Here is a 20,524-nt window from a genome sequence, read left to right on the forward strand (position 1 = left end):
CGACACATCACCCTACTTGGTTAAAGTCCGAGATGAGTCAGTCGTCTTGCTTCGGAAGACAATGAAATGAGGAGGATTGATTAACGAATGTTACATCGAACGGAACAATTTTATTTCAAATTTACCATCACACAGACACTCTGAGAACAATAATTAAAAAAAAAGTGATTGGAAAAATAAAAAAAAAAAAACATAAAGGGAACTAGAACGGGCACTCGGTAGAGCGCATACCTTCGCCGCCGCTACTTTTTTTCCGGGCACATTTGAAAAACGTCATTTAAAAACGTCCATGACGTTACAACCATCAGTCCGATGGACGTCAAATTTGGTGTTTGACATCATTGAAGGCAGTCCAACAAAATGGAATGATAAACACTGAAAAAAATCGAAAGTTTAAAAATGACGTCATCTTGTGACGTCATTTTGATGCACTTCCAATGACGTCACTACCAATCGTGGACTACCATCCTGAAAGCTCTTATTTCACGGAACATTTTAACGTTGGTTTCATGTCAATAGCTCTATTAGATCTGAAGTTATGCCTACAAGTATATTTTGACCTTGAGCGTGACTTTGACCTTGACCAAAGAGTTAATTTGCAAAACCTGTTCATAAATAAGCAGATATTTTGGTACTGATCACAATGCCTGGATTTGGGACAATTTCCTTTACAAATTACATAGATATTTGAATATAAAATATCAGGACATTTTAGCCACAATTGAAAAACGTCATATTCAAACGTCAATGACGTCATAACGGTCAGTCCGAACGACGTCAAATTTGGTGTGTGACGTCCTTAAGGTAAGTCCTACGAAAAGGTATGATCAAAACTGATGAGGTCGAAAATTGAAAATTTACGTCATCTTGGGACGTCATTTTGACGCACTTCTGATGACGTCACGTCAAATCTGACACCATGTACCCGAAAGGTATTTAGTCATGGAACAATATGGCGTTGGTTGCATGTCGATAGCTGTCTTATGAAGGAAGTTACGCTCAAAAGTTTGTTTTTGACCTTTTCATGACCTTGACCTTGACCTTTGACCCGATCGCTCCCAAAATCTAATCAAATCGTCCTTGGATAATCACGAATCATCCCACCAAATTTCATGCAATTCGGTTTAATACTTTCTGAGTTATGCGAATAACAAACAAACACACATATTCACAAATAAATAAATACACAGCGACCAAAACATAACCTTTCGCAGAATGCGAAGGTAATAATAAAAAAAAATGCATGAACAAAAAAACCCCCAAAATCTCATTCTCAGTATGTACATACCTGGTCCATTGCCAGGTAGATTGGCAACATTTCAATCTTCTCCTGAGTCACACATTCATAGAGGATGGTTGAGAAAAGCTCACAGTTCTCTCGTCCCTTGAACTTCTCCTGCCAAACAAAATTTGTAGTTCATTCAGGTGTGTGTGTGTGTGTGCGTGTGTGTCCGCGTGCACGCATGTACAGGGAACACGAAGGGCTCACCCATTTCACCGTCCAGACATGGACCTCACTCAATGTGAATATTTTGGTTGCATGTAATTTAATTGTGCAAACAACATTAAATTAATGAATCAGTTATCTGCAAGCTAATAAATCATTGCATTGATCACATGTTTTTCAGTGAATTTATTTTGGTTCAGTTTTTATTCCTTGGTTTTGGTGTCTCAAAGTCATTAATGGTGTATTATTCATACTTTACTCGTCTCTCCCTTGAAGCTGGTGACAAAAGTGAATGACAGAGTACAAAGAACACCTTACCCCACGTAGTGTTCAAGTAATACAATTCAATCGAAATAAAATAATGATTTTAAAGATCGTATTAAAAAAACAAAATGCGGAAGTTTAATGCCGTCGACGCAGTGACAGTGGCTTTTTACACCACCTTATCGACACACACACACACACACACACACACACACACACACACACACACACACACACACACACACACACACACACACACACACACACACACACACACAATCACTTCTGCCAAAGCAGTCTCTTGACCTGGTTTACAATCCAGGATGGGTCGTCTCTATAACGCAGTATCGACTTAAAGGGGCAGGAATTGGTAATTTGTTTGATGGTGCCGACGATAACTCGCCTGCTCTTCACAAATGACACCGCGGGATCTACAACGTCCACCAACGAATGCAGGAATACGGGACACGAGTTAAATGGCCATCTGAGGGCCGACACACACACACACATTGATGCCTCATCGTGTACACGAAACACCAGGACGACCGTTCATTATCTGGGTCGAGATTCAAACCCATGTGAGATAGTTTAGGGGTGAGCATACCTTCTTGGCTATCATGCCAGCCCGACTTCTGCTCAAGGAAGATATGAAAACGGAGAACCACTTGACAACATCTCCACATGTTTTAATAGCACTCATTTTTCATGTAGCTGAACTGGAGTTTCACAAATCAAATGACAAACTATTGTTATACAAGAAGGCTGTATCCTGATTCATATCGTACAGTATTACAAGTCGTTGCCACAGATCTGGGAAATGAGTCAGAAATGTATTAAATACAGAATCCTGCAGAAAAGCAGAGATTTCTGAGGCCTAATTATCCCACGCTACTTTCACTGACGGTTTATTCGGACAGACTCTAAAAATGGGCCATTGTAAAGACCTCATCATAACCGGGAGCTCGGATTTAAACAGTTTTATGAAAGAGAAACTTATCATTCCAGTTATTTCTTCATCCGATATTTCATGAACATAGTCGCACAATGACTGACTGGTCTTATCTCGAATGACTTTGTCCTGACTCCATTGACTGTTGATATTATCGATAGTATCGTTACAGTTGTGGGGGTAGATGGAGGAATTTAAAAGGGAAGTTAGGATTGAATAGAGTTGTTTCGTCCGTGGGCGTGTGGGAGACATCTCGATGTAATTAATAGGGAAACTGTGAGCTTAAGTGTTACGTGTCACCGCACGGGGGGGGAGGGGGGGGGCGGTGTTAATTAAATAGGGATTAAGAATAAGTTCCTCCAGTATGTGATTGCCTCCCCGTAACCTATTCTTATGTTTTTGCATTTACAAGTGAGCCAAACGTGCCGGGCAGGTGGAGGCCCCGCCTTCCAGGTTTCGTGCGAGCAAGCCACGTCCCGGAGGAGGAAATGGGGGTTCGGTGTGAAGTCAGAGATGAGAGATCAGGAGGAACGTATGAGGTCATTGTGAGGAGGGCAGTAGCAGTCATGGTAGAAATGTGGCTCGGATGGAGGATCTTGCTTTGCTCTTGACAAAATGGATTTCCTTCAACGCATGAAGAAGATGTCATGATTGTCATATTCGTGCTGAGGCGATTTTGGCTCGTGGTGAAGCGAGACGCTGGCCATCGACTCTTGGCTGGTTGTATGAGACAGACCCCGAGGCTCGTGCATGCCACCGAAGGGGACGGCACCATCCTGAAAAGAGCGTATCGGCAGGCGCGATAGACGAAGAAGCTGCATAACGGTCGGTGAACCTTGGCGCTGAATAACGCTCACGGATTGCCTAATGAACGTTCCCGCTGCAAGAGCGGCTTTGTGCCATTTTGCGCGCGTCTACACATGCAAATCGAAGTGCCCCGATTCCACATTTCATAACGACCATCTCTGGACGAAGCCAAGTGCCAGAATATAGGAAGGATTTTCTTTTATTTCACCCCCCTTGTCTGACTAAGTCTGTGTGTAGAGGTGCCTCGACTTAGACATCAGTTTACCTCATGTATTATTATGTTCTGATCATTATCCTTTGTAAATATTTGTCTATTTTCATCAAATCCGTTTATTTTAAGTGGCTGTGTCCGGGTATTTGTCATGAGGTTTGATTATAACCCCCCAGCCCCCTCACCCGTGCTGTGCTTCCCTGTCCCTCCGTCCCTCTGCCATTGCGCCCTGCCCCTCCCGCACGCGTTATAATCTCTGAGGATCAAAGTGTCCGCCTCCTATTAAGAAAAGATTGCTCGGCTATGCGGGCTGGTGGTGTTAACCGCCTGTCACCATAATTTGGGGTGGGGGATTATCCTCGGCTGCCAGCACCACGACAGCACCATGCGGCTCAAATACGTTTCACATATCTATGCACGTACCCCGACGAAGCATGAAAATGAAACCTGCTCATGTAAAATCACAGCCTCACCCCATTCTCTCTGTTTGCTGGTTGGCAGAAGTGCTTTGCAAATGGAAGGATGGTGGGATCGGTTGTAAAAGCCTCAATGGCTTCAGGCTGTGTGCAAAAGAGAGACATCAAATCAGCATAATCCATCAAAATGTCCAAATGTAATATGGTATTAACTTGAAAACTATGAGGACTATACAAAACCGTTTCACACATTGGAATGTGAAATGTTTCTCTCAACCCGAGCCCCACAATGATCAATGTGAATTGACCATAAATACAGAGATATTGAATGCCTGAATGAAACCACATTTTGGAAAGTTCTGCACCAAACGAAGCTCATTGGAAACATAAAGTATTGGAAATAATGACAGAAAGCACCAGCGATACACATACCAGAGACAAAAACAATGAGGAATCGTGCCTCGATGGTGATTGCATCATCGGTCCAATAGATTATATCAAAAGAATACCAAGGTACGTTTGTAATGTACAATGTTGTGGTATGTTTGAAAGTGCGTCCTTCGATTTAGTATTCTTAGAATATTAATCCCTGCACAACGAGTTGTGCTCCTTTGGGAGTCACATACTATATATATATATTTTTTCCTGCCAGTCTGGCCATACATTCATCCGTCCATCCTTCCATCCATCCGCCCGCCCGCCTTAGCGAGGCTTCCGACATTTTTTTCACTCTGTGTCGATTCTCAGGCCTCACAGACCTCTGGTGTACATGAACTGCAGCAAGTTGCCTGCGTCAGTGCTGTGGTTGAGTGAGTGTGTGGATATTTGGAGAGACGAGTGTTTCCCGAGAAGAATAAGGTAAGTGTCGGGTTTGTGGGGTCTTGGTTTGTTTTATGAATGTTTAAAAATTCTGTGTGCTTTGAGGCCTCAAGGCTATGTAGGGCTGTGGAAGAAAAATAATTATATTCATCTATTCTCAATTATATTCACTTGCTGAATTGTTGCTGGTACTTTATAAATTTAATTTTTGTACTGTAGTCAAATTGGCTGTCAGTAATGTTTCCCTTTTCCCAACAGTCTTTTGACCTACATATTGATAAAAGGAATATGTTACTACGAAAAGGGTCTTGCTCGCTGCATAAAAACAGGCTCACCTGGTTGACAACAATGCAAACTTTCGCCTTGTGCCTATCAGCTCATCCAGTCATTGATTTGCCAAATGTCTCACCCTCCCATTTTTTGGATGTCAAATGAGTGTCAGAGCGATAGCTTTGGGATTCAAGTTAGCGGAGATCATTCAATGCTTTTGCTATTAGTGTGTTCTCCCCTCGTATTAGTGTGTACGTGAAATTAAAGATTCTCTTTCAATGTACTTTGCCCGAGTGGACAATTGAGTTCTTGAGATCCACGACAAGGCGATGATGGATTTTTACAAATAAATGGGTCGAGATTTTTCTTTTTTTCAAGCAAATGATACATTTTATTACATGCTTGATGTTAAAAGCTCTTCATGACTGAAAACTGAAGTCAGGGATTGAATTGTAATCTAATTATATTGTTGCGAGCCGGGGGTCGGGTGAGAAGACCACTAGGTGGGGGGAAGCTATCTCGGTTCCCACCAGACTCCCTGGAATTGTAGGCCGTCGCACACAGGTAATTCCGTGACGCGGCGGGTTGCTTAACCGACCGTGGATGCCAATAACTCAACCGCGTGACCTAGGGTCCTCCCATCTATGGGTTAATTGGGTTACCTATCTGTGGGTTAATTACCGGGGAACACGCCTTGTCCGAATTGGATCACTCTACCGGATCGGATGAAGCCGAGCGACACTGCCAAGGACGTACCGGCTAAAAGGAATGGATCATTGGGAATAAAGTCCTGGCTAAACTAGGATTCGAACCTTGCTGGATCAATGGAAGAAAAGACAAAAGTGAGCAGGGAACATTCCTAATAATAATTTATTAACAATGGGCGAGGAAAGGTATGTGGTACGATAAAGATTTATTGAGGTGTGTTGTGCAGAGATAGGGGAGAGACGTGTGGTGCAGCAAATAAACAAGCAACTTACAAAAGCGGACACAGAGCTGATTTAACGTGAAAATAACAACAATAACGATCTTCTGCAGTCTTACATAAGCAGACAGGCGCCAACACACACACACACACACACACACACACACACACACACACACACACACACACACACACACACACACACACACACACACACACACACACACACACACGAAGAGGGAGTATTGCAACGAGAAGGGAAAGGAGTTGAGGCTACGTTCTCGGTACATTTGTGTTTGATAGCACGACGCGCCAACAATACGTTTCAGGGGGGGGGGGGAGAGGGAGGGGGGTGCTCCGTAGTGCAGCATCCAACAGCTGGCGTGTCGTCTCTGGCTTCAGCAGAGTGTGTGGAGACTGTGTTCGTGAAGGAGGGCTTGAGTGGAGAAGGGGCTGAGTGCAGAGTGTGTGGATGGAGTGGTAGGCAGGACCAGGTAGGCGGGTGGGGTTGACGTCGTGTGGGCGGAGACGAGGAGGCGGAGGAGTCCAGACAGCAGGAGGCGGGTCGTCCCAAGAGACGAGGGCGAGGCCAGAGCGAGCGAGCGAGAGAAAGAGAGAGAGGCGGAGGGACCGCTCCGACCTTTTGAGGACCTGCCGCATGGGGGGAGGGGCCACCCCGAATCGAAACGTCATCACCTGAATCGGGCGCTCCGATTGGCCCCGACCCCTCATGTGGCCCGCAAACTTTGGCCAGAAACCACCTCACTTCGTTTCCAGCAATGCCAGCCCAGACAGCGGCAATACTCGTCTCCGACCCCACGACACGAATTGCCCACATCGAAATTGGCACACGAATCGTCCCACAAACCCCCCGGGCCGTGCCCTGGCAACCGACCGAGGGTCTCGCAATCCCATTCGGGCATCCGACCAGCACCGAGCAACGCGTGCCAAGCGGCCCACACTGTACATTCCCCGGCTCGATCGCAGCTTCGCTGGCCGGAGAGACGAGAAGATGTTCATCATCCGTGGGGAATCCGCTGCTGCCAGCGAGAGCCAAAGGTACATTGTTATGGATAAATCAATGCATGTTTCACGAGCGGCGTACGTGTCTGCTTTCGAGCACATTCCATACAGCGCACGCGGTTCGGCCATTACGCACGTGGCCAGCGCTCGCGTTCACACGACTCCGCTAGCGTGTACGCGGGGCGAGCACCAATATGTGTCGGATATTGAGGTTGAAAAGGAACAAGCCGCTTCTACTCCGCACACTTGTATCCCACCCAACATGGCGTGGAGTAGTCTTTATCAGCCTCCTTACGTGTTTCGTGCAGCGTGGGTGTCGTGCTGGCTGTGTTTCCTGTGTTGTGAAAAACACCATTCGTGCAGCCTCTTAAAAGGGATTCATTCGTTTGCCTTTTTAATGCAACCGGCAATCTTCCCCAGATCATCGGAAGCTCGAGTCGATCATCCCGCACTGCAAAGTACACTATATGACTCGCTGCACACGTTGGGTTGAGGGCTTGCCCGGGAACGAGGGCTCTGTGCTGCAGTTTCCTCACAGCGGCGCCACACGCGCTGGCCTCAATGAGGGCCCACCTTACAGCAAAGGCACACGTGGCTGATTTACCTCAGGAATAATCAGACGAAAAGAAGAGTAGGGACGAAATGAAGAAGATGATTTAAACAACCCTAGCTATTCGATCATCGCAACGCACTCCCTTGTTGTCCCACTAAACAAAAGGAAAGGGACTATCTACACGTATAATAATGGAATAACTGTCTTGGGACACCTATCTGTTGGATGCATGCGGTTCCGAGAACCTCAATGCTAATCTATCCCTTGATACCTGAAAAAGTAGATGTGATGTGTCTTTTTCAAGCTTCTGAATTATACAGGAGGTAAATTTGCGATTAAATTACAAAATCTTCTTCAGATTACCGGCATATGCTATCCCGTGCACTTAGACACATTGCAGACACCCTTAAGTACCTTCACAGCTTGAAATTGAGGTCTCGGGTGTGTGAAGGTCTGCGCGAGCAGGCTGAGGTAGCCCTTGGGGTCCTCAGTGTAGGATAGATGCCCCGCCGGAAGCTTCACATAGATTACACCATCTCGGGCCAAAATGGACCTGGAACAGCAGAGACGAGGAAAAACTGGGTGGTTAATAAACTTGGGTCGATGCCAACATCTCAAATTGAGTAAAGGCTTGAAAGAGGCGAGGTTGGCAGGTATTTGATAATTTATTCATTTCACAAAATATATTTTAGCTTGTAGATATTCTTATTGGAACCAGAAAGATGATCTATTAGTTACTGCTATGGCAACGGTCATTATTTTCATCCGCACAACACATCAAACATTCAACTCAATATTGGCCAATTCAAAATCTGGCATATCTGCAGAGTCTTACTTCAAAAGTTGAGGATCACTGCTCACATCCAGAATGACTTCCCAGTACCGAGGTCCCACAATTTTAACCTAAGAAAAGAAAGAAAGAATGAAGACAAACCTCTCTGTAATGACGGGAACAAACTTTTCCATAAATGTTGTTAGACCGGCTAGTGAAATCAACATACCACTTCTGTCTAAAATAAGCAATTCTGACCATTAACCTCCATCAGCAACGAGGAAAGTTCCTCTTCTCGTTACCACTCAATTTTCACGTTGACCACACAAGGACATGCCTTCACAGAGGATTCTCGACTGACTCGACCACCCTGGTCACATGAACAAATTGTACACAGCATTCCCCCTCCCTCTCCCCAACAACATAATCAGTCCGACAATTCTATACAATACAGCATGCCAGCCAAACACCACCAACCTCTTTGATTAGGTGCATTTCCGGAAGCAGAGCAGGCGCTTGCATCACTACCGTGTCCTCATCACTCGATGTCGTTGCCTGAAAGTTGTGATGTACACCGATTTAAACTTGCAGCAAGTTACAAAGTTCAAACTGTCACCATCTGGCTGGCATTATTGTAATGATAAATCACACTCTCTCTTGTTGGAGCAATCATTTTAAATTTGTTAGAAAAAACAAACAAACATTAAATATATTGGATTCGCTATATATGCTAGATATCCCTTATTGTCGGGTTTTCCGTCTGTGTGTGTGTGTCTGCAACGCGAGGCTCCACAGCACGAACCAGCGAACCCATTTTGATGAAACTTTGCCAACATGTGGAATATATACTGGGAATGTGCGAGTTTGAATTCCGTTGCCTTGCAACCACCCGTTGCTGTGCAGCGGCCGAAAAACCGCGTACAGTATTTTCAATACTTGTCCTTCAGTTTTGAATGCAGAGAAACGAGACTTCGGAATTAAACACTTCGAGATATTTAGAAAATTTTACTCGAGCCGATTTTTTATTGAGGTTTCATTTTTCAAATGGTAGTCCTTCAAAAATCGGGTGTCTATTTACCGTCATTTTTGAGGGGCTTAGGAAAGTGGGCGGGGCTTAGGAAAAGTGAATGTGGTTGATGAAAAGTGGACGTGGTTGATGAAAAGTGAGAGTGGCGTAGGAAAGTGGGCGTGGCTTATGAAAAATAGTGTGGTTCAGGAGGTGTGGTCAAACAAGAGCATTGAGAGAAGTTTATCGGGTTTTCTGTGTGTGTGTGTGTGTGTGTGTGTGTGTGTGTGTGTGTGTGTGTGTGTGTGTGTGTGTGTGTGTGTGTGAGTGTGTGTGTGTGTGTGTGTGTGTGTGTGTGTGTGTGTGTGTGTGTGTGTGTGTGTGTGTCTGCAACGCGAGGCTCCACAGCACAAACTAGCAAACCGATTATTTTTCAAATGGTAGTCCTTCAAAAATAAGGTGTCTATTTAACGTCATTTTTTAAGAGGAGTGCCAGTTGGCAAAATACGCAATAGGAAAAATCTTGCCAGGCAGAGGAACAATTGTATGTGAACCAATACATCTTGGCAATGAATCTTCGTCGGTGGATCGGTCAGAATGAGAAGCATCGTATCCAGTGCTTCGATCCCAGCGAATCCCTCGTCGCCTACCGGCTTGTTTTTATATATGTATGTATATATATATATATATATATATATATATATATATATATATATATATATATATATATATATATATATATATATATATATATATATATATATATATATATATATATATATATATATATATATATATATATATATATATATATATATATATATATATATATATATATATATATATATATATATATATATATATATATATATATATATATATATATATATATGTATATATATATATATATATATGTATATATATATATATATGTATATATGTATGTATATATATATATATATATATATATATATATATATATATATATATATATATATATATATAATGCCTTGAATTCAGCATCAACACAGTAAAACCTTCATAGTAGGTGCAGGTCAAATCCAGAAATACAGGACTTCTTAAATTTTTGTATTTCAAAAAAAAAAAAAAATGTCATTGTCATAGGTACTATAAAATTTGCATTACTACCAATGCAATTAAACGAGACAGAAAAATATTCAAAATTTTACTAATACTCACATTTTATAGTACACCCCCCCCATCCATTCCCTCCAACTCCTCCGCACTCGACCCTTCAACTTCGCCTCAGTGAACGCCCGGCAAGTTTCTTGTATATTTCCATTCGACTTTGTGGTTAATCGCTCCATTTTGTAAATTATTACCTCCATTAAGAGTTCACTTGTCTGTCTGTTTGTTTGTCTGTCTGTCTGTCAGCAAGATATGTCAAAAAGTTGTGAATGGATTCAGACAAAACTTGGTGGACAGGTTTGATGTGTGACAAGGACGAATCACTTTCATTTTGGTGAAAATCCGGATATGGATCCAAGAAATGTGCAAATTTATAAGTGACTCTTCAACATTGAAAAATGAGGCCAAAAACGTATTTACAGTAAACGAACTGCATGCAACAACACGAGTACATCATTTTCACCAGCCTTGAGAAGTTCAGCATGGATGCCACTGACCCAGGAGCTTTTCCCCATTTCAACCGGTTCACCGCACCCTGTGTTTCCACAAACGAAGGTGGATCACAGTTGTTTTGAGGATCAGCAATAGGGATAGTGACACCACTGACATCCTGGTCAACAGCTAGTGGATCAGCCTGATACAGCCACTCAAAGTAACCGGCCCAGCAGGCCTTCACTTTGGACTCCAGTCAAGAGCCCTCCACCCTCTGCTCTAACTGCAGTTCAGCGAGGGATGGGGTTGGACGAACGCAATGCGCAAATTCCCCTGAAACAGCAGGAGAATCACTTGATGACAGCTGATGCTCTATCCCCTCACAGATGCCTCTCACATAGGCCTCCTTGTCCACCCTCAGCAGACGTACAGTTTTACGCCTCAACTCGCTGCCCAGCTCAGCTCTGCCATTAAGCCTGGCCCTGGACTCTGGTTAATGATATCCAGTGTCCTTTGAGACAAAATTCTTCTTCGCCCTTCAGTGAGTTCCAAGATATCTACCAGCAACATCAAGGATGGTGGTCTTGAAAGCACTCCACAACTCTTCAGGATTCCTCAAAGCACCCAGACCCCCAAATCCCCATTCTGCCTGTTCGCAAACTCCTCAGCTACTATACTCTCTCATGCTTGAGCTTGCCAAGATCCAGCCGATGCTGGGATGGCAGCATTCTCCTGGATTTAAGATGCAACTTCAGAGTTGCTACCACAAGCCTGTGGTCGGAATTGAGGAACTGACCACTCCGGTAGACCCTGCAGTTCTGGATCATCCTCCAGCGACCATCACCGAGCACATGGTGAATCTTGTTCGCCACACCACCAGCATTGGAATACCAAATCCAGCGATGAGCCTATAAGCACTGAAACCATGGACCAGCCACCTTAAGTCCATGACTTCTTGCAAAGTCAAGGAAATTTGAGCTACTCTGGTTCACCGTTCCGGACCCATGGGGACCAACACACGCCTCATAACCATCGCTATCAGTTCCAATTGAAGCACTGAAATCCCCCAAGCGATGGTATCTCGCCTGGAGCACTGATCAACTGCAGACTCGAGCGTGGCATAGAATGCGTCCTTCATGGAGAGATCACTCGCCTCAGTCGGAGCATATTCAGAGACCAGGGAAATGATGCCAAAGTAGTGACGAATCCTTAGTCTCATAATACTCTCGTTGATCGGTGTTACCTCAATTATCATTGGAGTCAGCTTATTGGACACAGCTACAGCAACTCCTTGGGCATGGTAACCATCAGAGTGACCAGACCAATAGTGTGACCACCCGCCATGATGTTGCCACTACTGCTGTCTGAACCTCAGAAAGTGCTGCAATACCGATGTTCAAAAGCTTGAGCTCAGATGATAAGACAGGTGATCATCCTCTTTTAGGGATACGACATTCCAGGCACCCACCTGAAGGGACTACCTCAGGTTAACCCAAGGAGACATCTATCTGGTGGACAACACCTCAGTACCACCCTGACACACTCTCCCGCAATCTGACCCAGGAATGTTACCCCGTGGTTTTCCTCCTATCAAAGAGTGGGGGCCCCGAAGGCATTGCCCCAATCCCGTCATCCAGTGAGCTGCAATGCGGAGGGCAGCTGCACAGGAGGTACTCCCACGGAGTGGGTTTTCGATTTTCTTGTGTTTTGTGGAGTGAAGGGTTTTACGGTGGCCGGAGTGTAAATTCTGCTGCAATCCTCCTAAAAAAAAAAGTAAGGATTGAGGACCAATTTGGTTATCGCAGGATTTCATATTGGCCAATCAGGGTTTTTGAGCTGAGATGAGTCATTGTTTGCGTCCAGGTGTACAATTATCTTGCATTACGAGCCTTTTGTTGTTTCTCGTGCACTGTTTTTTAATGGTGCTCAAGCGTAAAATGATGGCCAAAATTAATTGTGTGAAAAAGCAGAAAAAGGTTATGATGTTGGGTGAAAAAAAAAATTGAGTTGTTAGATCGGTTGGCAAGAGGTGAAAGTGCGGAATCTGTGTGTGCCACCATTACTGGATCAATGAATCTAATGTGTGGTGTATCCGTAAAAGTGAGTCAAATATCCATGCAAGTGTTTCCGCCAGCTTTCCACAAAGCGAAGAAGTCTGGTTCCAGTCCCGTGATCCTCATATTGAACGTATGAAAAGAGCCCTTAATGTTTGGATCGAGGACCAATAGTCCAAGAGCATTAGGGTTTAACCTGGACATTTTTGGTAACAAGCTGATTTTTTCAGGAAAGGTCCAGGAATGTGTGTGAAATAACATACTAAAAGTCCTCATGAATCCTCCTTGAGCGTTTTCCGCAATCCAAGATGGCGTCCAAAATGGCCGCCATTTCATGTTTTTCTCTTAACTTTGCAAGTAGGTTTCCCCAAAACACACTTTAGATGTCTAAATATATGTTTTGAAGTACAAGGAACTCAATAGAATACATTATAAGAGATGTAGAAGCACACAAGTGCCAATGCCATCACATGATTGCCATCACATGATTGCCATCACATGATTCTGCAATTTCTATAACACATCACAATCACAGTACTCGATAGCATGTTTACATATTGATACCTGTGAAGTTAAATTACGGATGAATCAACTCATTGTGGGGTGCCAGAATGTCTGGTAGGAATTGTATTGGGCAGAGAAAATCTCGCAAGGAAACCCGAGAGGAAATTGATGATGATAGTGGCTATTCCACAGAAATTCACTGCCATGTAATATGTGACTTGAAGACTAACTTATTTTGTTATCCCTAGATGTGCACTGCACTTGTACTGTCGCAGCCTGGTAATATATTTTATCTCCTATGACAACCAGGGATGACATCTCATAGCACTTTGTATCCAATGGAAAAGGCACTTTAAAATGTCTGCTATTATTAATAATGAATGTATACTAGCATATCACAATATATGTGATATGCTGTGACACACACAAAAAAGGAACCTTTTATACAAATACAGCATACATGTACCAAGAGGAAGGAGTGTCATACACTCTCTGATTTCTATCATACTATAATTCTTTTCATCTGCATGAAACAAATAAAATGATTCAATACAATGTTTTAGGTGTAACGATAGACGACTCCACAGAAATTCCCTGTCAAGTGATATTACACAGTACTGTGTAGTACATGCATGAAGACACAAATTTTGATCATGCATTTAGTCTGGGTACCAAAAATAATAGTTTTACTTCCTTAATGATAACGGAATGTTTCAAATAGAACTCACCTCATGGTAGACATCAACTGCATCTTGTTGGTAAAAAAGGTTAGCACCAAGTTTTCAATTTCCGAGCTTTAGGTGACGAAAATGGACCATGTGGCAAATTTATGTCGCCCTGTCTGTTTAGCATCAAACTGATGGTACAATGTTTCCCTCGTAATGTCATAAGCGATTAAGGGCACACTTCTAGACTTTAACATTCAAATTGATTTGAATACTGTATGCACAGCAACCACATTTATAATTGAAATGTTTGTTGAATATTTTCAGGATGAAATATCACAGTTAATTAATTAATGATAAATATTTAAACAATTTTGAGATAAAATTGTTAATGACGGCCATTTTGGACACCATTTTGGATTTTTGGAAGAGCTCAAACAGTTTTATTGGTACTTGCGTGCTTCAACATCTCTTAAAATGTATTTTATCGAGTTCCTCATACTTCAAAACATATATGTAGACATTTAAAGTGTGTTTTGGGGAAATCTGCTTGCAACGCTATGAGAAAAACAGAAGAGGCGGCCATTTTGGACGCCATCTTGGATTGCGGAAAACGCTCAAGGAGAATTTATGAGGACTTTTAGTATGTTATTCTAGACATATTCCTGGACCTATCCTGAAAAAAATCAGCTTGTTACCAAAAATGTCCAGGTTAGGGCCTATTTTGACCTAATGCTCTTGGACTACAAACACAGGAAAAAAGTGTCCGAGTCGACCGGTGATTATGGGAGAAATTATTGCGTATTTACCAACGTTTTCACGAGGCACCCGGGGTGAAGACTCCAAGTCAACCATGGCTAGCGACAAGTTCCATACCAGGAAGGGCTGGTTTGAGAAATTCAAAAGAGGATTTGGTCTTCAGCATGTAAAATTAGTCAGGGAAGCAGCATTGGCAGACCACGATGCTGCAAAAAACTGCCCACAGAAGCTTGTGGAACTAATAAAGGCGAAGGGATTTATGCCACAGGGTTTTAACGTTGATTAGACGAGCTTATTTTTAAAGTGAATGCCATCTCATACCTTCCTGTCGAAGCAGGAAAGATCTGCTTACCCTTCTTCTATGCGGCAATGCAGCAGGCGACATCATTGTAAAGCCAATGCTGATCTTCCGATCGCTGAATCCCCCTCTCCACTATCCACACACTCCACTCCAACAGCATCATAATCATCATCCCGAGCTAAGCCTTGTGGTTTATATTTAGGGCAGAGTACAATACGTAATATTCTTATGCTCACCCACCTCACTGTTTTGAAAAAAAATAATCACCTTGCTGTTGTGGAATAAATTTAAAAGGTAAAAGTCTTGTGTTTTGGTTTATTTACATGTTTATTTCAATGTTAACATGATTATATATGGCCTGTTTCACAATGAGGGTACCAAGTTTGTCTCACAACCACTAAAAATTCAAACTCAATATTTTTATATTCTTATTTCTCCAAATCCAACATTGTGAATTACAATACTTAAATCCAAATTTTTGGAGCATCTGAATGAATATTTCTTATTAAAAATAATACCCCAAGGATGTTAGGAGAGTATTTTTAAAACTACAACAGTCATTAATACAATTCAACTATAACCAAAAAATAAAAACACTATCAAACTTCAGTGGTTTCCATATGTTCCACAAGTGTTATTCCATTACTGGAATTATGATTTAGAATACAAATGAAGTATATTTGTAGAAATATCAATAAAAGACTGAACTAAGTTTCAAATATCCAGAAAAAAGATACGTTTTAATTACCACTGTCACTAATAGCACTGCATATGATGGAATTTAGCACAAAATTTAAAACTACATGTACTTTTCTACATATTCTGAAAAAAATTACTAATTTATCTCTGAAAATAAAAGTTTACCACCACAATGAAAAATAAGAAGAAAATCACATATTTCTTCCGGAGAGGACACATTTTTGACGGACACATGTAAGGCAATCAGTGCAGGCCATGCAAATAGAAGGTTATTGGTTACACTCAAACTTTGTAGCATAATATCAGTGCAGGTATATACACACAATAAACTTTTTAAAAGACCCTTTATTTATATAAAAAAATTCTTCTACAATATGCATTTCCGGAGAGGACATTTTTTGACGGACGAACGGTGGGACATATTTATTGAGGGTGAAATAAATATTCAGTCTGAAATGAATAATATGTTGTGGACAAAGTACAGAAGAGGTATTAAATTGATGCAACAACAAATAAAAGTCCCAATTTCTGCTTGTATTTGTTTATACACTGTGAATGCAGTGTACCTGGAGAAAATGAGACAGCTATTTGTCAAAAAAAATGGCAATTTTTATGCCATTCTGCCAAAAATTGACTTTTTTGTCAAATAAAAAGTGGTCCAAGTTGTGCCATCACTAGTACCAACTACTGGCCCTAATGACAGAGATACTACAGACTCTCATTTAGCATGAAAGGGTACAAAATACCAGAAATGAACATGACTGAAACAGCCCATATATATTGTTACGGCTGTGGAAATTCGCATTACACCATAAAGGGCCCTCAGGTGAGATATCTCCATAGGTACATGTGTAGTTAGCCCAAACCCGTTGTATAGAGGGAATTTATGTGATCCATTCGGGCTGCGATCCTCCAGTTAGTCGTTTTTCTTTCCCTATCTTTGATTTCAAATGAGCAAAAACCGCCAACGATGCTGGTGGGTTTTTCCCGCCATTCTTCCCCACGCTTGGTGTGAGGGAAGGGGGGAAGGGCGGCTCACTGCCAATTGGTGGATGGACAGCGTGAGGCGGTCAGCGTGAGGGAACGCCCCTTTTCGGGAACCTTCTCGAAGGGAGGTGGAGCCAGAAACGGGGCGGTGCGAAGGGCGGAGCCCCGCGCTATAAAAGTCAGACGCGGGCGGGGCGCGCTTTCTCTTCCTCTTCGTCCTGGAGCTGGTCTCGTCGTTCATCTTGGCTGGTGGTCTGGTCTTCTGTCGGTGCGGTCCCGAGACCTCGCTTCCGCGCGGAGATAGTGCCGGAAACCCCGTCTGTTTCCCCAAAACCCCGTCCGAACTGTCTGGCGGACGACGCGAGCTACGCGCGGCACAAGCTCGGTGCACCACGCCGGAGAGAGCTCGCAGACCGTGAGAGGAGTCGGGGCCAGGCGCGACCACGCCGACGGTCGTGGGGAGGAGGACTCGACGGCCCAAAGGGAAGTGACCATTTTCTTTTCGGGGTTTTGTATGTGTGTTTGTGGCGCCTGTCCGGCAAGTAGAACTGTTTAAGTGTTGCCGTGTGTGCGCGTAGTCGGTTTTAACTCTCGCTTTATATGTGCATTGTGATTATTGTGACTGTAAATATGTGCCTTCTGTGCTGGTCTGTGTGAATTAAACGTGCTTGTGTGAACTTGTTCCCCGTTTCGCTGTGTCCTTTCATTCGTTTGACTCTCCATCCTGCTTCACCGTAAGGGGTTCGTCGTGGGTGCAACATCCCGGTAAGTAATCGGAACCGTCAAGGCCGACGATAACACCGCCCGGTTATCACTGTAGCACGGAACGGACCGCTTAAGCGGTTCGTGTCCAGAGTCGGCCTGTGGCGTTCTACGATCACCCGGTTGACCATTCGCGCAGGAACTTAGGTAGATCGAATTTGGCGAGCAACCCTATCCTGCGTGGGTGGGCAATTGGCACGATCGTGGTGAGGTTAAACCCCCACCCGTGACTAGCTCCCGGCGTTGTTCTGAGAGGGTCACGACTGAATTGTCCGTCCGGTGGGCGACGTGCCACGATTCGAGTTACGTGGCCGTTCGCACGCCGGAGGGCGCGAATTCGCAACAATAAAATATATTGTTGCGAATTCGCGCCCCGCCAGCGTGCGAATGAGCGCTTTTAACCAATAGGTTAAACACTTGAAACGGTACTACTTCTCAAGACTGGCGCCACCTACAAACATTTACACAAAACCCCAAAAGAAAAGGGAGTCGTGACTTCCCTGAGCGCGTCGTCCAGCCCTTGGCGACCGCAATTCCGAGTCCCTCCGGTGTGGTCCACTGGGCTCGTGCCTCGCGCCTGTACGTGTCTTCCACCCGACAGCTCGGACGGGGTTTTGGGGGAATGGGCCGGGTTTTCGCCGCTATCTCGGTGCGGACGGGGGGGGGGGGAATGGCAGGCGCTCCGTCCCACTAGCTGGGTCTTGGGACTGCACCGGCTCCGATCGACCCTCCGACCAGGAACAATCACCAGGGACCAGGTTCGACGACCCGTGGCAATGACGACCTGCACCCGACCACGACCAGACCCGAACGAACAAACAGAATCTCAACCTCTTCCTCCTAACGAACAAACCATAAGCAGGGAGTCTCCAACAACTCTCGACAATTCTCATTCAGGGACAAGGGACCAGCGACTCTCCACGCCCACCCTTTTGTAGGGTCGCGCTCCGCCCTTCGCTCCGCCCCGTGCCCCGCCCCGTTCTTGGCTCCTCCTTCCTTCTAGACGCTTCCAGAAAATGCCTCGAAGGGGGGCGTTCCTCTCCCCCGGCCGCGTCATACCGCGCATCCGCCAATCGGGAGAGGACGCACCACCCCCTCCCCCTTTCTCACCAAGCGCGGGGAAAAATGGCGGGAAAACCCCACAGGCGTTGTTGGTTTTCTTCTCCACGCGCCGTACGATGAGGGAAGGAAGATTCGGGCGGGAGATATTTGCGCGGGCGTTTTGGGCGGGAGATATTTAAGCGGGAGTTTTGGGTGGGAGATGCCCCTTCGCACCCTTGTTGCTGCTGCCACTCCGCTCCTTTCATCCATCCCATGGAGATCGTGACCGCACGGTGCTCGTTGAATGGCGAGTGGCGAAGATGGTGGTAGCGTAGTTGTGGAAGGTGGCGTCGTGGTGTGAATGGTGTGATTGTTGGTGTCGTGTAGTGAATGGCGTGATCGTTGAGATGTTGGTTGTGGCGATGTTCGTTGTTGTTCTTGCACCAAAATAAAGACAGCAAAAGAAAAACGGCTAACTGAAGAATCGCAGCCCGAATGGATCACATATATTCCCTCTATACAACGGGTTTGGGCTAACTACACATGGACTTACCGATATATCTCACCTGAGGACCCTTTATGGTGCATTGCGAATTTCCACAACCGTAACAATATATTACATGTCTATTTTGTCACCCCATGCACGAGAAGCAAAAATTGGGGTTAAACAATTGGTTCATGTCTGTCTGTCCGTCCGTCCATTTTATCAGTTCATGATCGAGGAACAACTTATTTAAATGAAATATTATATTTTGAACACGAATCAGAACATTAATAGGAAGTTTTACCGTACTTTGTCTCTGCGTTTGACCCGATCGCACATGCGTAGAGAGGAGAGATATAATATTTTTATCTGTCTGCCTGCCTAGCAGTCAAAATTAAAAAAAACATCCAAAACAGGAAGCTTGGTGTTTTAAGGAGATAATGAAGGACGCAAACAACAGGCACGACTATTATGTGTTGATAGGGTGATTTAATAGCCGCTGGAGAAAATGGTGGTAAAACCTGGAATTAATTTTTATATATGCCTTTAAACCGACTTAAATCTCTCCCTTTAAATTGAATGATACAGGTGGACTATATAACACAAATCACCTTCATCATACTTCCAAAAATCATGCAATATTATCGATCTTCTTCTTCTTCTTCTTCTTTCGGCTGCTCCCGTGAGGGGTCGCCACAGCGGATCATCCGGATGATCCGCATAGTGATTTGGCACATGTTTTACGCCGGATGCCCTTCCTGACGCAACCCTGGTCGCCTCTTACGACACAGGGATATGGTACACCTATTTTAACCGGGGTATACACCGGCCCAGTATACTGGTACTCATTTCGCCGACCTCGGAAGGATGACAGGCTGAGTCAACCCCCTGGTGTATTAATTCAGTGGCCCAACGGGGCTTGAACTCAGGACCTTTTGGATCCCAAGCTACTGCCCTAACCACTGTGCCAACACACCAGGCTACAATATTATCGATATATATATATATATATATATATATATATATATATATATATATATATATATATATATATATATATATATATATATATATATATATATATATATATATATATATATATATATACACGACATGTGGGAGTGTGCATAATCGGGTGAAGAAGAGCCCGTCAATATGGCTATGTACGATGCCAATGCAATGTTAATGGGGATTTATTCACCTCATTAATATAGGCTGTTAACAC

At 43.9% G+C, this 20,524-nt stretch overlaps 1 protein-coding gene and 1 pseudogene across 6 annotated transcripts in view; one reads left to right on the plus strand and one right to left on the minus strand.

Annotated features, from left to right (window-relative positions):
• Window positions 1-70, plus strand: part of LOC147012268 (uncharacterized) — a 1,633-nt pseudogene extending 1,563 nt beyond the window's left edge.
• The window catches only part of ANAPC1 (anaphase promoting complex subunit 1), a 125,236-nt gene that overhangs the window by 19,630 nt on the left and 85,082 nt on the right, over window positions 1-20,524 (minus strand). For all 6 annotated transcript variants that reach the window (XM_085856166.1, XM_085856165.1, XM_085856167.1 and 3 more), the window contains 5 exons: window positions 8,934-9,011; window positions 8,520-8,587; window positions 8,099-8,237; window positions 4,152-4,238; window positions 1,289-1,396 (listed from right to left, as the gene is read on the minus strand). In XM_085856166.1, coding sequence (XP_085712292.1) covers window positions 1,289-1,396; window positions 4,152-4,238; window positions 8,099-8,237; window positions 8,520-8,587; window positions 8,934-9,011 — 480 coding nt within the window. The remainder of the gene's footprint in view (window positions 1-1,288; window positions 1,397-4,151; window positions 4,239-8,098; window positions 8,238-8,519; window positions 8,588-8,933; window positions 9,012-20,524) is intronic.

The sequence above is a fragment of the Eptatretus burgeri genome, chromosome 15, assembly GCF_056783735.1.
Source record: "Eptatretus burgeri isolate ZD-2024b chromosome 15, Ebu_testis_v1, whole genome shotgun sequence".
In the NCBI taxonomy this organism is placed as follows: domain Eukaryota; kingdom Metazoa; phylum Chordata; class Myxini; order Myxiniformes; family Myxinidae; genus Eptatretus; species Eptatretus burgeri.